At 46.4% G+C, this 14,946-nt stretch overlaps 1 protein-coding gene across 3 annotated transcripts in view; it reads left to right on the top strand.

Annotated features, from left to right (window-relative positions):
* Nucleotides 1-14,946, top strand: part of LOC102066332 (vascular endothelial growth factor receptor kdr-like) — a 132,674-nt gene that overhangs the window by 55,672 nt on the left and 62,056 nt on the right. For all 3 annotated transcript variants that reach the window (XM_074551742.1, XM_074551743.1, XM_074551744.1), the window contains exons 5-9: nucleotides 1,475-1,634; nucleotides 2,938-3,074; nucleotides 4,525-4,684; nucleotides 5,437-5,554; nucleotides 7,787-7,962. In XM_074551742.1, coding sequence (XP_074407843.1) covers nucleotides 1,475-1,634; nucleotides 2,938-3,074; nucleotides 4,525-4,684; nucleotides 5,437-5,554; nucleotides 7,787-7,962 — 751 coding nt within the window. The remainder of the gene's footprint in view (nucleotides 1-1,474; nucleotides 1,635-2,937; nucleotides 3,075-4,524; nucleotides 4,685-5,436; nucleotides 5,555-7,786; nucleotides 7,963-14,946) is intronic.

Raw genomic sequence — 14,946 nt, forward strand, 5'->3', positions numbered from 1 at the left:
TTTAATTTAATGAAGTTCTTTTGTACATTATAATCCAGGATTTTCAAAATTTTTGGAAAGTAAATGACATTCCCTTTAGCAAATAGAGGATTTCCCTGTGTGTTAATAATAACAATAAACTGATTATTCCCCCCAACAAAAGCCAAGCTGCTCAACACTGGTGTTGTCCAAGGGAGACAGAGGAGGGTTCATTCCCATTAAATGAATTTTTGCTCCAGTTTATTTTCCACCTTTGCCTTTTCTATTCTCACTTCTTCCTCATAAGCAGAACTGAGGGGTTTTTTTCAAGAATCTCAGAACGTTACAAGTATTTATGAATTCAGACCCAAGAGTGCTTTAGTCCCTTTATTTCTATGATTTACACCTCAGTCACCCAGGCTGCTTCCATGGCAATCCTTGGGGTGCTCTGAGAGTGTCTCCCCCCTTCTGTGGGTTAGAGAGAATCTGGGGAGTGCCCACAGACCAGAGCTCATAGATTACAACAGTCAGGTGAGTTAGTGAACAATTCTGATTTTGGGAGAGTGAGTGAATTAGTGAGTTAGTGAACACTAATTCCGGTGAGTTAGTGAACAGTTCTGATTTTGGGAGAGTCTAACTTCACACATGTTTTTAAAGTACAACGAGGAAAATGTGTGGTAGCTCCATGTGGCACTGGGAGGAAACACCTGCGAAAAGATCACCCCACAAAACTCACATAAGATGGGCATAAGGATTTCCAAGGAAGGGATGAGGGAAATGACTCCCACACATGAGATCTGAGACACTGGTGTTGTCCAAGGGAGACAGAGGAGGGTTCATTCTCATTAAATGAATTTTTGCTCCAGTTTATTTTCCACCTTTACCTTTTCTATTCTCACTTCTTCCTCATAAGCAGAATTGAGGGGTTTTTTTCAAGAATCTCACAACATTACAAGTATTTATGAATTTAGACCAAAAATTGCTTTAGTCCCTTTATTTCTGTGATTTACACTCCTAAGTCACCCAGGCTGCTTCTATGGCAATCCCTGAGGTGCTCTGAGAGTGTCTCCCCCCTTCTGTGGGACAGAAAGAATCTGGGGAGTGCCCACAGACCAGAGCTCATAGGTAACCACAGTCAGGTGAGTTAGTGAACAATTCTGATTTTAGGAGTCTAACTTGTTTTAAAGTACAATGAGGAAAATGTGTGGTAGCTCCATGTGGCACTGGGAGGAAACACCTGCGAAAAGATCACCCCACAAAATTCACATAAGATGGGCATAATGATTTCCAAAGAAGGGATGAGGGAAATGACTCCCACACATGAGATCTGAGAGCACTGGGACTCCTGAAGTGGCTGCCCAAGTGCTGAGTTTCAGAGACACTCCTGCCTTAGGGAGGGCTTTCCTGTTTGCTGCTGCAGATCTGTGTGGACAGAGACCCCAAAGCCCTGCCCTGCCCCTAAGGCAGAGCAATCCAAGGGGAACAGGATTCTCACTCCGTGTCTGTTCCTTTGCAGTACCCTTCTTCTGCAGAGATCAACTTCAAGAAGATGGTGTGGGACCCCAGGAGAGGCTTTGTCATCCCCTCCCACTCCTTTGTGCCCTCTGGGATGCTCACATGCTCAGCCCACGTCAACGGCAGCGTCTTCAACTCCTACTACATGGCCCAGAGACTGGGTGAGTGCCTCAGTGTCCCTGGCAGCTCCTGGCTGTCACTCCCTGCTCAGCCTCAGCTCTGTCTGATCCATCTCCCTGGGCTGCATCTGTGGCAAGTCCAAGCTGGAATGCTAAAAGTAAACTCCTTCTTCCTTTTTTTCTCCCTATTCAATAGAACTTGGATTGGAGCCACTCCTGGTTTTGAAAAATGACCAAGTGCTGAGGTGGTACAAAACAGGAGTGTTTTATTCAAACCCCACCAAGGCTTTGTTTGCTTGGATTGAGCTGTATTTACATTAAAACAACTGCTGGTTCAGGACAAAGCAAACAGCAGCTTTCTTTTTGCTTCTGGTCATTAACCACGTGCGATCATCGTATAAAAACCTCACTACACTGCTAATTCACATCTTTGCTTTTTATAGATTTTCTCTTGGTGATTTACTACACCATTTCCCTTGGATTTACAGCTGAGCTTCATCTCATAATTAAAAACTGAATTTGAAGCAACTAAACATTAAATTTTTGAGTGCTGGGCATTTATATGAAACCAATTAGAATTTATTTTCCTTTTGTTTTCCATGTATGTTCTTTATCTCCTCATATATCTTCTGTTTACTTGGACTTCATTCCCACTAGCTTACGGCATCTTTCTACACAATCAGCACTCAGCTTTGAACAACAGGCTTGTTAATTTTGTGGCAGCCAAATAAAAGTCCTGTAAATCTCTCTCTTTCTCATTTTTATTCCTTGTTGGAGTAATTTTTTATTAAACTAATGGATGCAAACCTACAAAATCTCTTAGGCCATCCCTCTGCATCTCAGAAGGACCCAGGAAATCCCTTTCTGTCATGTTACTGTCAGTGCCCAGGTGTGGTTTTGGTGTTAGCATCAAAAACTGATGGAAGTTCAGAGCTGATGTATTTAAGGCATTGACAAAGGTGTAAGAGCAAGACTTGAGGATCCTATTGGGGGATTTGGTGATCCCATTCAAGGATTTGGGGATCCTATTGGGGAATTTGTGGATCCCATTCAAGAATTTGGAGATCCCATTCAAGGATTTGGGATTTCCCATTCAGGAAGGAAAGGGAGCTGGGCAGGAGAGGGCAGGAGTAACAGGCCTCATGTCCAGCAAAAGAGGATCCTGTCATTTTGAGTCCTTTGCCACCTTTGTAACTCTTTTCTGTGGAGCTGATGAGAGGGTTGGAGCCATGGCACATGGCAGGGCAGCCATTCCTGACTGTGTCCATGGCAGCAGGGATCCAGTGGTGGATCCAGACTGATGCAGGGAGTGCTGCTGCTCACAGCTTTGCCTCTCCCATTGCAGAGGGCAGAATACAGAACCTGGCTCTGAAGGCAAGTGCCAGAAAGCTGCTGGTTGGAGAAACTCTCAAGCTGGAGTGCAAAGCAGAGACCTTCATCAACGGGCGCATCGAGTTCATCTGGACGTGTCCCCGTGGCACAGTGAGTGCATGGAATCCCTGCATTCCCCCTCTTCCCAAAATTCACAGGGATGAGAAAACCTCATTATTACTTCTTCTGAAATTACCCAACCCATTTATAAGCCTATCATTGATTGAACTTTGTGTTTGGATGAATCTCAAACTTCTCAGCCCTACTTGAACCTGCAGATTAAACTGCAAACCTCACTAAATAAACCCTGGCAAGAAAAGCCAGGCATGTTTCCTTCTTTTTGGGAAGAAAAACTCCTTCATTCCTTCTGTCCTGGCTGTCTCACAGTGACAAGTCTCAAATGCAGGTTGTAAGCTGTCAATCTCCTCATCTATTTTGGTATTTATGAAGTAGGAAAAAGCAAAGGAAAACACAGCTGAACCTGTGGAAATCATCCCCAAAGAATGAAATGTAAATTCTGAGTCATGAGCTTTCTGTGGATACAATACAAAAGTGCCAAATTTGAAGTAGAAATAAGTAAGAGAATTAACATTTGAGGTACCAAACCCTCTCACTTCTCCTAAAAAAACAAAATAGAGGGGGAATCATTTCCCAGATCAGTTCATTTGTCTGAGATTTTATTCTTGGGTCTGTTTGGTGCCAAGAATTAAAATAATTGGGTTTTTTTTCTTTTTAGTTCAGCAAAATATGCATTGTAAAGAAACATCTAAGCCTTTTGGGAAGGTGTAAAATGTGATTCCTAAAAATTGATTAATTTTTATTTGTTTCCTTAAAAATAAGAATGTCTGATTTTGTTTCTGAGTTTGAGTGAGAAAACTACAGAAAATATAACATAAAATTTATGGAGGTCCAAGCACTACAGTGTTACTGAATGAATTTGGTTTCTTGAACCCCATATGGTGGAAAAGATTAGTTTTCCTATGAACTCTCCTTATATTTCTAACATTATAAATGTAAAACTTCTTGGCCAAATCTCTGGGATCAAAAATCCTATCGAAAGCGATAATGCTTTCTAAAATTCCCCAGGAATTTGCATTGGCACTTGGCTGTCATAATATATTGTATTTCTGTCATAATATATTTCTTTTAGAAAGCAGGAGGTTTTTAATACAGAAAAAATACTGACTGTGACCAACATAAATTTAAAAACCCTCAAAACCAAACCCTCAGAGCACAGCTCTGACCCTGCAGCAGTTTTACCCTGAGATCCTGGGATTTGGTCCTGGAGAAGAGCTGGGAGGCATCTCCTTGTTTACCTGCCCAGAATTCAGTACAAAGTGCCACATTTCCACTCTGCTTCTCTCTCTTATTAGACTTGATAATGAAACTTCACACAAGAGCTCTTCCTGCTGATCTGCCTTTTATATTATTTATTTCAGTGATGGGGAGATGTGATGGTTTTGATACGAATCACTGCTTTCCTTTACTGGCAGCCTTGGAAAGGGTGAGCACAATCATCCAGTTTACTCTGCCTTCTGACCCTGTTTTTTGTGTCTCCCAGCACCCCCACCCCAGGAGAACAATGGACCAGAGTGATGTGGTGTACAAAGCTGGCAGCAGCCTGGTAATTGAAAATGTCACCATGGAAGATGGGGGCCTGTACATCTGCAGGACATTCAATGCCACCAGGCTGGAGGCCAATGTCACTGTCACCGTGTATGGTGAGTGCTGCAGCCAAACCAGGATGGACCAGGAACCAGCAGTGCTCAGCTTCGAGGATAATGCCAGGCTCTAAAATCTGTTGATTGAGATGGCACTAGGGATAAAGTCAACCTTAATCATCTAAAACCTCTAATTAGTCAATGAGAGTCAGCTCTCATGTCTTCAAACAAATTCAAGAGGTACATTTAGATGGGATATTGGGAAGGAATCTCAATCCTGGGAGGGTGGAGAGGCCCTGGCACAGGGTGCCCAGAGCAGCTGTGGCTGCCCCTGGATCCCTGGAAGTTTCCCAGGCCAGTTTGGACAGGATTTGGAGCAGCTTTGGGATAGTGGGTGCTGTCCCTGTCATGGCAGGGGTGGCACTGGGTGGGCTTTAAGGTCCCTCCCAACCCAAACCATTCTGGGATTCTGTGATGTCTGAGGGAGCTGAACTGTTTGAAAAAGCTGGCACCAAGTGTGGTTGCTGAGACCCTGGAAAATCCATCCTGTGGGCTGCACATGGACAAGAGATGCCCCAGGGGCAATGCAAGGGCATATCCTCTGCTTTCCATGTGAATTCCTCCATGTGGGAACAGCCCTTCCTGGCTGAGGCTGGGCTGCACAGGGAGCTGAGGGAACAGCCTGATCCATTTGGTTCTGTGCAGGTCTGTATTGGACAAAATCCCAGGTGGGAACAGAGCAATCCCAGGTGTGAGCTCTGTGCTGTGCCAGAGCTGCCATTCCAAGTCTCCCTGCTCATTTCTCTCTCCAGAAAAACCCTACATCACGGTCTCACACAAGAAAGGGCCTTACTACGAGATCACCTCAGGACACAAGTCCCTGAAGCTGGCTGCCAAGGTGGACGCCTTTCCTCGGCCCACTGTCACCTGGTGAGTGCCCCAGCAACAGCAGGAACGCCTGGGCTCCTTTAGGAATCCTGTCTGGAACAGATCACCACCATTCCTCACTGACCACACGGTCAGGGATGGGCTCAGAGCTGAGGGCTGAGCTCAGCTGAGGAGCTGTGGCTCCACTCTGAGCTCCTGAGCTCTGGGAGGCTGGGCCAGCCACCCCTCATTCCCAGGAATTATTATCACTGCTTTGATTGAAGCGATGGGCTAAGTTGAGCTAAGAACAATTTATTGCTCAGATAAACATCAGTCTCAAAGGCCACGAGATTTAAAAGAGCACACAGTCAGCCATGGGTCAAAGTAGTCACAATTCTTTGTTACAAGACAATGTAGAACTTTCTGATCCAATGGACAGTTGTCACAAAGTTTATTTTGCTTTTCTGACCTGTCACCTTTGCTTCTGCTGCACTGTGAATACTTTTGTCCAATGGGCCACTGTCACACATGCACACATATGCTTCTGTTATAACATCTAAACTCTCAGCTTAGTCTATACATTTACATTACTACACTATAAACCCTTCACCATTTTATCAATACAGTTTCTTACTTACTTAAGGCATATTCTTACTTAGAACTATAAAAACATAAGTTTATAGTTTTTCTGCTTAATGTTGTGTACATTATTTTTACATCAATCCAGCTTTCTTCTAAGGCTGCAGATCAAACCCCTCAGTGTCTCTGGAAGTTTCTGTCTTTCCATTTCCCACACCCAGGCTGTGTTCTTCTCCTACCCCTCCAAGGAAAAAATTGTGTTTCCCTTTCCCTGGACACAGAATGATTTGGGAGATCTAAGGAGAAAGCTCTTGGGGAAGGGTTTCCTGCTTACCCCCAGCAGTGGTGGTCAGTCTGCAAGGGGGCAGGGGATAACAGCAAAAGGACATATTTTTAACATAAGAAATTGTTTCTCTCCAGAACTTTTAAATAATGTCCTCCAATCCTGTGCCAACAGATCCTTGTAGTGAATCTCCTGAGCAAACTAAAGGCTGCACCAGGAGTGCAATGGATCTGCTAAACAGGAGGGGCAACCAACAGCAGCTCCAGGAGACATTCAAGTCTCTCTTTACCCTTTCATCACTTGTCTTCTCTCCTGCTCTGTCTTTAACGACCCCATTCAGTGCCTTTTCCATCTTTAACTGCATTAAATCCCATGGGACAGCTGGCAGGGGCGTGCCTGTCGTGGCAGGGAAGATGGCATTTCCCTGGAGCACCTGCCCTCAGCCAGCTGAGAGCCTGGCAGGCAGCAAAAGGATGCTCAGGGCTGGCCTTGCTGCATTTTATTAGCACTGAAATAACATGAAATCCTCTAATTTTAGTGGAAGCAGTGCCAGGAGGTGTTTTTAATTGCTGCTGTTATTTAGGGATGGGGATGTTTTGGGAGCTGAAGTGGGGACCGACCCCCTCTCCCTGCCAAGCCTTTGTTCCTGGGCTCAGTGTGGGGCTCTTTGGTGGCTGCCTGGGACCACCAGAGCTGCCTTTCCCTGGAGCCCCAGCTGTTGATGTTGGAGGTCTCTCAGGATGGTTGTTTTTATGACTGCAGAGGAAGTTTCCAGCATCCTCAGGCAGTGGGAGATGCCCCAGCATCCTTCCACCAGGCCCAAAGCTCCATGTGTGGCAAAGCCTGGCCTGTTTCCTAACCATAACCCCACGTGTGGGGGGAGCAGTGGAGAGGGGCCTCTCCTGCAGATGCTGCTCTCCTGCAGATGCTGCTCTCCTGCCCTGAGGGAATATTCCAGGCTGGCAATTCCTCACTGACCTCCCTATGGACCAACCTTCTCCAGGTCACAGAGTTTAAATTTTTCAGAAGCAGTAAAGGCTCACAGAGACATCCTGAGAGATAATTCTGCTGAATTCATCTCTTCCTTTAAAGCTGGTGACACACATTTTGCTATTCCATGATTTCCCACACGTGCTGTTGCCCATCCAGCTTCATCTGGGGGCATTTAGACCATAGTTGAGCATGTGAGAGGCACTGTTCATTCAGATAAAATAAAACCACCTTTTTCCTGTGGGGAATGAATCCATCCCACAGCACTGGAGATAAGAATCAGTTCTGGTGTGGAAGGGTAACAGGAATAAATATCCAATCCAAGCAGTGATTCTAGACCTGCATTTCCCTTGCTGGGATGACCCTTTAGCCCCCTAATGTGGGTGACAGGGTGTTTGAGGGTTCACAGGGACATGACAAGCCTTGATGGAACTTCCCAACAGGTACAAGGATGGCAAACTGATCAAGGACAACCACACCTGCTATGAGCCAGATCCACTGAAATACAGACTGGGAATACGAGATGTGAGACCAAAACATGCTGGGAACTACACCATGGTCCTGAGCAACCCCAAGTACGGCCTCTACAAGAACCTCACCATGCAGCTGGTGGTGACAGGTAAGGACTCGTTGTGTATAATTCCTTCTGCTCGGTTAGTTATCCTATTTTGTGTGATCTTACTGTGCCAGTCAGCAGGAATGGGTGGCACTTCCCAGGGTTTAGCACTGCCCAGAGATCACCACCCCCTCAGGAAGCACTGAACCCCTCATTTCAGCTGCTCTGAGGAGCTGGTGTGACCCTGGCTCATGCAAGTCCCTTCCCCTGGGACACTGCACCTCCCACAGCACTGAGTGCTGGGACAGTGGCTCCACACAGGCAGGTGGGAGTGTCTGAAAGGCCACAAACATCACATTTTTATAGGAGCTTGGGAGGATATTGAGTGGAGAGGTCTTAGAACTGTGGGCAGAGTTTCCCAAGAGAAGGGCTGGAAGTTTTATCCCTTGAGATTTCAAAGCAGCTTGGGCAAAGCACTGGAGAACATCTGCTGGGACAGGAAGGGTCCCAGTGGGGCTGACGGAAGGAACTGGAGGAGCTGCCCTGGCTTTTATGTCTGTCCATCATCCTGCTCCAGATCCATTCTCTAAATCTGCATTTTCTGTTCTGCCACTTCTCTGCTGGCAGCATTTGAGGGACAGGTTCTTTTTCAGGGGAATTTGGAGAAAACTGTGGTGTGCACTGAAGCAGGTTCACTTGCCATAGAGGGAAAATAGATACTGGAACAATATTTATTAGCCTCCCTGGGTGGATAATGCAGGGCAGAGCCACATTGTCTCTTTGCACATCCCCTGCCTCTTTTAATCCATTGAATTTGGCAACAGAGATTGAATTCTGAGGCCAAGTAGGAGTTCAACAAAAGTTAGCTCTGCTTTCCCTTTGTATTTTCCACTTGGGCAGTGAGTAGTTACTGAGACAGGTTTGCTCTCTTTTCTGGAGTGAATTCTTCTCTCCTTGCCCTCTTTACACCTAAAACTATTCTCAGTTGTCCAATTTTTATATACTTATGTATTGTTGCTTCCAGCAGTTGTGTTTTTCTCATTTCACCTTTCAGAAAGGAATAATGTCTAAAAATAGAGAACTTGTCACTTAGATACATCTGACCTATTAAAAATGTTAAGTAAGATATGATAGCTTAAAAACCTGAAATAAGACGTAAGTTAATATGTGATTTAGGAGAGGAGGGAGCCAAGAACATGCTCATGGTCAGGTCCTGCAGCTCAGCTGAGTAGGAGGAACGTGTTAAGCTGCATAATTTGTCCACTTGAGATTGTTTTTGCACACAATGGTTTTGCCTCTTCAGAGAACGGAAACGTTGAAAGGAAGAGAAATGAAGAATGATAATAAACTATCTTGTCAAGGTAAATATTGGTGTTTGCGTGCACAAGGGAGCGTTTCCTCGAGGAGCTGCCGTTCCCCAAACAGGCAACCAAAAACAAACAGAGCCTTTTTCTGTCAGCAAGAGGCTATTTCAGGATCAAACCACTCCTGCAGAAGCTTTTCATGTCCATGGTTTGTCCAAGCTTGGGGCATCCCACCCTCACACAGTGCTACTCATCCTCAGCTTTTCCAGGGATCAGCCCAGCAAGGGCTTCATCAGCAATAATTATTTAATTGCAACCCCCCCATTTCTCACTGCAGGGGTATCCCCAACTGTCCCGTGGTGATGCACAGGAAAACCACAGAGCAGGTGTCCCTTTTCTGGTGACAGGAAGCCAGGGAATGAGAGCAGAACAAGGAAAAACCTGCCCAGGGTGCCGTGGGTGAAACCTGGGGCTGCAGACAGGGCGGGTTTGCTTGGCTGCAGCAGGATTGGCACCCAGCACTCAGGGAATTCTGTCATCCCTGCAGCACCAGGGAATCCTGCCATCCCTGCCAGGCTCTTCCCTGCAGCACCACCCTGATGTGCTCTGTGTGAAGCCCTCAGCCCAGGAGAGACTGGTTTTACTGGGATTCATGTAGGTAAAGCCCAAAAAAGGCAAAATGGGCTCTTGAAGCTGCTCCAAGCTGCCCTTTCTCTTGTGCTTCCCATGAGAGGGCAGGGACAGCTTTTTCAGGAGCTGCCTTTTCAGATCTGGGATTTCCTTTCAAGTACACTCAGAAGCCTCAAACTGAAAGCAGATTAGAATTTTTCCCTTAACTCTCCACAAATAACCTGGGACTTTATCTCCAGCCATCATGACTGATACCTGGGTATCACACCTGAATAGATTAAATTGCTTGGAGTTTCAGCAGGCTCTGAGGCAAGAGAAGGAGACCAAAACACACTTTGTAGCCCCTTTCTGCAGGGATTATCTGAAAGAAACCACCTCTGAGCTGGAGGTGTGATTAATGTCTCTGCTCAGAACCAGAGGCAGCCTGCAATTACTGAAGCTGGGATTTGAACACAGGGATTAGTGGAGCTGATGGAAAAATCCTCTTGGGCTTCAAGTGGACGCAGTGGGTGGAGTGTCGGTTTTGCATGGTGTCTAAAAGGTGGAGCCTGCACCTGATAAACCTCCTGCTGAGTAATAACCACCTACCCTGAGAGTGAAGAGCAACTTCTGTTTGAATAACAGCATTGCTTCCCAAATCCAGGGCCAGCCTTTCACTTCAGAGGTGAATCTAAGAAAGGGAGTGAGTTCTGATCCACACAGTTGAAGAGAAGAGGGGAAATTACATAAGCAGACTTTGGAATGAGGAGAGAAATGCCATTGGAATGGTTTCTATTGCTGCAAGGGGACACTGCAGTGCAGAAATGATCAGTAATGACACAGCCCCCTCTCCTGAGAGTCTCTTCTCAACAATCCATCTTTTGTGTGCCCCAGGTACTCAGCTGGCACTCAGCGTGCTGTGACAAAGCCATCAGCTGCATTTTTGGGCTGGGTGCAGAGGAAGTTTCAAGTTAAAATTGTTGTGAATTGTTTTGCACAAACAAAGTATAAACAGCAGCAGGGCTCGACCCTCAGATTGTTCTGTATGAATTTTGGCAGTGTGTTGTATTCACTGATAATGGCGGCAGAGGAGAACCCTTTGGGCAGGATGAGAACAGGATCAGGAGTGCCCTGCCTGGGCCCTGTGGGCAGTGTCTCTCCTGACCTGCACTGCTGCAGCTTTCCTTGGAGTCACCTCCTGGGTGTTTAACTGGGAGAAATCCCAGAGTTCTGCCCCACTGTAGGCACAGGGTGTTTCACTCCATAGGAATGAGTCAAACATTAGGAGATATTTCCCAAAGCTTGATTTGGTGACAAAACTGAGGAGCACCTGCAGAGGGATCAAGTGGAGAGGGAGCAAAATGGGCAAATAACTCCAGAGCTGCAGGGTGGGAACTGAGAGAAAAAGGTCCAGCAAGGAACTGCCTGGCCTGGAGCAGAATCGTGCAGCTATTCCAAAAATGCCTCTGTGAGAAGTGGCTTAGCTGTGCCTCTGGTCACCCCTGTTCCCACTGCAGCTGGAATTTATTCTTGCAGGAGCACATATCTCCATGTGGAGTCACCTTGGCTCCTTGTAGGACTCAGGTCCCCAGGAGGTAGCTGATTGCATTTTCTAAACACTCCTTCTTTACATATTTACACATCAAACACTGTCCAAGAGCGGCGGGTTGCTGTGGTTTTGTTTTGTTTGATTAAATTCTTACTGAGAAAAGCTTCGAGAAAATAATGTCCTGAAGAATTTGGAAGGGAGGGAGCAAGGAGAAGGAACAATCCTAGCAAACAGCTGGTGGCTGAAAATCTGAGCCAGCCAAGGAGGAGAGATGTGGGAGAAAAGAGTTATTCCAGGCTGGAGTGCAAAGCAGTCTCAGAACAAAACATAAACAACGCCCTCCAATCTATTTCTGGGCAAGCAGACTGTGTTTCATCCTCAGCCTTGTCCAACTCCTCTGTGTCCTCCAGGGCTCCTGCTGAGCCCTTTTGGAGCAGCCAGCGGGCTCTGGCCACCACCTGGGGAGTGAGGAGAGTACTGAAGCACGAGTTCATTCAAAAGTGGGATGAATAAGCTCCTTCACCACTTTGCCTTTCTTCTTTATCCCAAAGTTTCTCTCTTGTGCTCCCTCAAGGCTCTTCCAGCAAATATTGCTTTGGGTTCCAGCTGCTCCAGCCAACTGAAGTTGCATTCCCTCGTAGAGTCCTTGATCCCCCAAGCTTGTGTTGTATCTGTAAGAAAAGCAGGATTAAGGGCTGGAAATAACCTCCGCAGCAGGCACAGAAACTCAGGCTGCTGTGAATTCCCCCTCTCCAGGGAAGGACTGGAACAAAAGGGGTGCAGGGTACTGCTCACCCATCAATTTGTCACCAGGCAGGAGCAGCTCCACAGCACTGAATGATGCACATTGCCCTACTCTGTAGTCAGGCCAGCTCTTCAGATTTTGGTTTAAATTCAAAGGAAATTCTGTGTCTGACCTTCCTTGGCTTGCAAGGGATGAGTGGACATCAAAGGAGTCCCCAGTGATCTCCACAAAAGCCAAGAAATGTGTGGTGGAGAACAAAACCCCATCACCTCCCCCAGAGCCAGAGCAGGGAGAGGGGAAGGAGCCCTGGGATGAGGTGAATACATCTGGGCTATGCCAGGGCACAGGAAAATTGCCTTTAGGGTGGGGATCTCAGCTACAGCCAGTGCAGGACACAGGGGACATCCCACAGTCCCTTGTGCGTGGAAGGGTCACTGAAATCCCTGAAAGAATTTTGTTTGGATTCTTGGTGAAATGCAGCTGATGTTCAGCTGAAGGACTGAGCCACACCAATGCTGTCCCTTCCCCAGAGTCCTGCCAGGGCTGGGTTTCCTTTGTGGAAACACATCCAGCTCCTGCCCAGCTCCTCAGAGGATGAACCACTCAGGAGAAGTCAAAACAGAAAATGGAATTTTCCACCTCCTGGGCCAACTGAGCTAAACTAGAAATGCCCAGATAAAACCCATCCAGCCACTGTTCCAAGGTGTTTCCAAGTCCAAGGCTTTGCTTTCCTCCTGGGTTCTGGGAGCAGTGTGTGTATGGATGCAGGACACTGCTCCAGTCCATGCTTCCAGCCTCTGCCATCAGGCACAGGCAGGAGAGAAACAACTTTGTCTGGGGGATTTATGAAAGAAAAATGCAACAGCACAAGGAGGCTGCAGCAGCCCTTTCCTTCAAATTTATGAACAAATCCTGAAGAGTTTTCTCCCTGATATCATCCAAACCCTGCACACTTGCAGCTCCCAGGAGAGCCCCTGATGAAAAAGTCAGATGAGCTATTTTCATTTTGCTGGAAGTGGCCAAAGCAATTTTAGGAAGAGGAAGGTGGGGGCCTGCTGGAGCTTGCCAGAAGGATCTGAAGCATTCAGGTCACGTCTTTGCAGCAGCAATCTTGGTCTGACAGCCCCTAAAACCCACAGTGAGGGGGAAATGGCAGCTGGGGCTTCCCATGCTGTCCCTCAGCCAACCTGCAGGTACATTAACTGATTTCTGGAAAGCAGGCAAAGGGGACAAAGAGAAAAATCCTGGAAAACTGCCTGCTCTGCTTCAAATGAGCAGCTCTTCATTACCCACTTCCTTCTGAACTCTGTAAGAAATAAGATGGGAACAGAGGAGATAAATCCCTTTTTTGCCCCAAAGCTGCATTGGGGGTGAATGACAGCTCTGGGTGAGCACTGGGAAAGAGATTTCTTCCTGCTCTGGGAAGAGAGAGACATCCAGAAGTGACACAGGTCAGAAAAGCCCACTCTAAGTACAAGTCACCAGCTCCCCAATTCCCACTAACACCGAATTTCTGTAATTTTGTGTAATTCAATTGCCCAGACTCAGATGCCCCCTTATTCCAGTAAGACCATGAACTTCCCTGAGTTTCTCCCTACCTTAGCTCTAGGCCAGACATTAAACTGAGACCTGGCTGATCCTCCTCTGTCAATCCTGATTTTTTTTAAGTGGCATTTTTGAAATGTCTATAAGCAAAATCAGAATATTGATGCATTTTGTTGCCATACCTCTAGGTGCTATTTTATTTTAATTAATATGGCACTGCAAACCAAGCTGCACTGCCATTTTAACACCAATATTCCTTGTGGGGAAGGTCAAATTCCAGTGATTTTTCTTAATATCTGTTCCTCCAGGATCCAAGTGCCTGTTTGTGTCCCAGCCCTGGCATTGCCAGCCCATTCCAGAGGGCCACAGGGGAGCAGCTGGAGATGAGGCAGGGGCACAGTCCTGCCCCTAATTCTGTTCCTGGCTGTGGTGTCTCACAGAGAGATTTTGGGCACAGTTTTCAGCTGTTTCCTTGCAGGTGCCATGGGGACAGGGCTGTGCACCCACCTGAGAGCAGCTCTGGGTGCGGGGCATGGGGGAAACAACAAACCAGCAACAATCAACCCCAGAAAAACTCCCAGCCAAAATCAGCCAGGCTCAGACACAGCGCAGTGGTCAGTCTGAAACCAAAGTTGTGTTTTCAGGTCATTTCACCCTTTTCTTTTAATAAAAAGGAAAGGAAAGAAATGTGAAATGAACCCAGACAACTTTATCATTTTGGGTTTTACTTCAGGGGAAATTTCACCCTTTCTCAGTCCAAGCCTGCACTAGCAAGTTCCCTCGGTACCTTACAGAATATTCACTTGTATTTCCATTAAGTACTGTGCAAATATCAGATAGAAGGCTCCCAAGTGCAAATATTTTTTTGGGAAACAGAAAAGATAAATGGAAAACAAGTCACAGCTCCATCAAGGGTTTTAATGAAGCCCCCTGTCCAGCAAAGTACCTAAAATAGAGATTAATGCTTCACTGGCCTCTCTATGTTATTTTAATGATGTGCTTAATGTGAAAAGATTTTCTGAAGCAGTTTAAATGGTAGTGGGGAAGGTGCATAAACAGCAGTTCAGTCAGAAGGCACTGAAAGGAATGCAAAGTTTCTCTAGAAAATGCAGAGGAACTTTCTCTGTGCTGTCCTCTGTATTTGGATGCTCCTTTGGGTGACAGGTGTAGAACCCTCATGGCACCTGCAAGGAATTTAGGGAGAGAAGAGTCTTGCAGAGGGGGTTCATGTCCTAATCCTTGTACATATTATCTGTCCCTAATGCCACAAAGCAGCGAGGAAGGTGAGATTTGCA

This window comes from Zonotrichia albicollis, chromosome 14 (assembly GCF_047830755.1).
Source record: "Zonotrichia albicollis isolate bZonAlb1 chromosome 14, bZonAlb1.hap1, whole genome shotgun sequence".
In the NCBI taxonomy this organism is placed as follows: domain Eukaryota; kingdom Metazoa; phylum Chordata; class Aves; order Passeriformes; family Passerellidae; genus Zonotrichia; species Zonotrichia albicollis.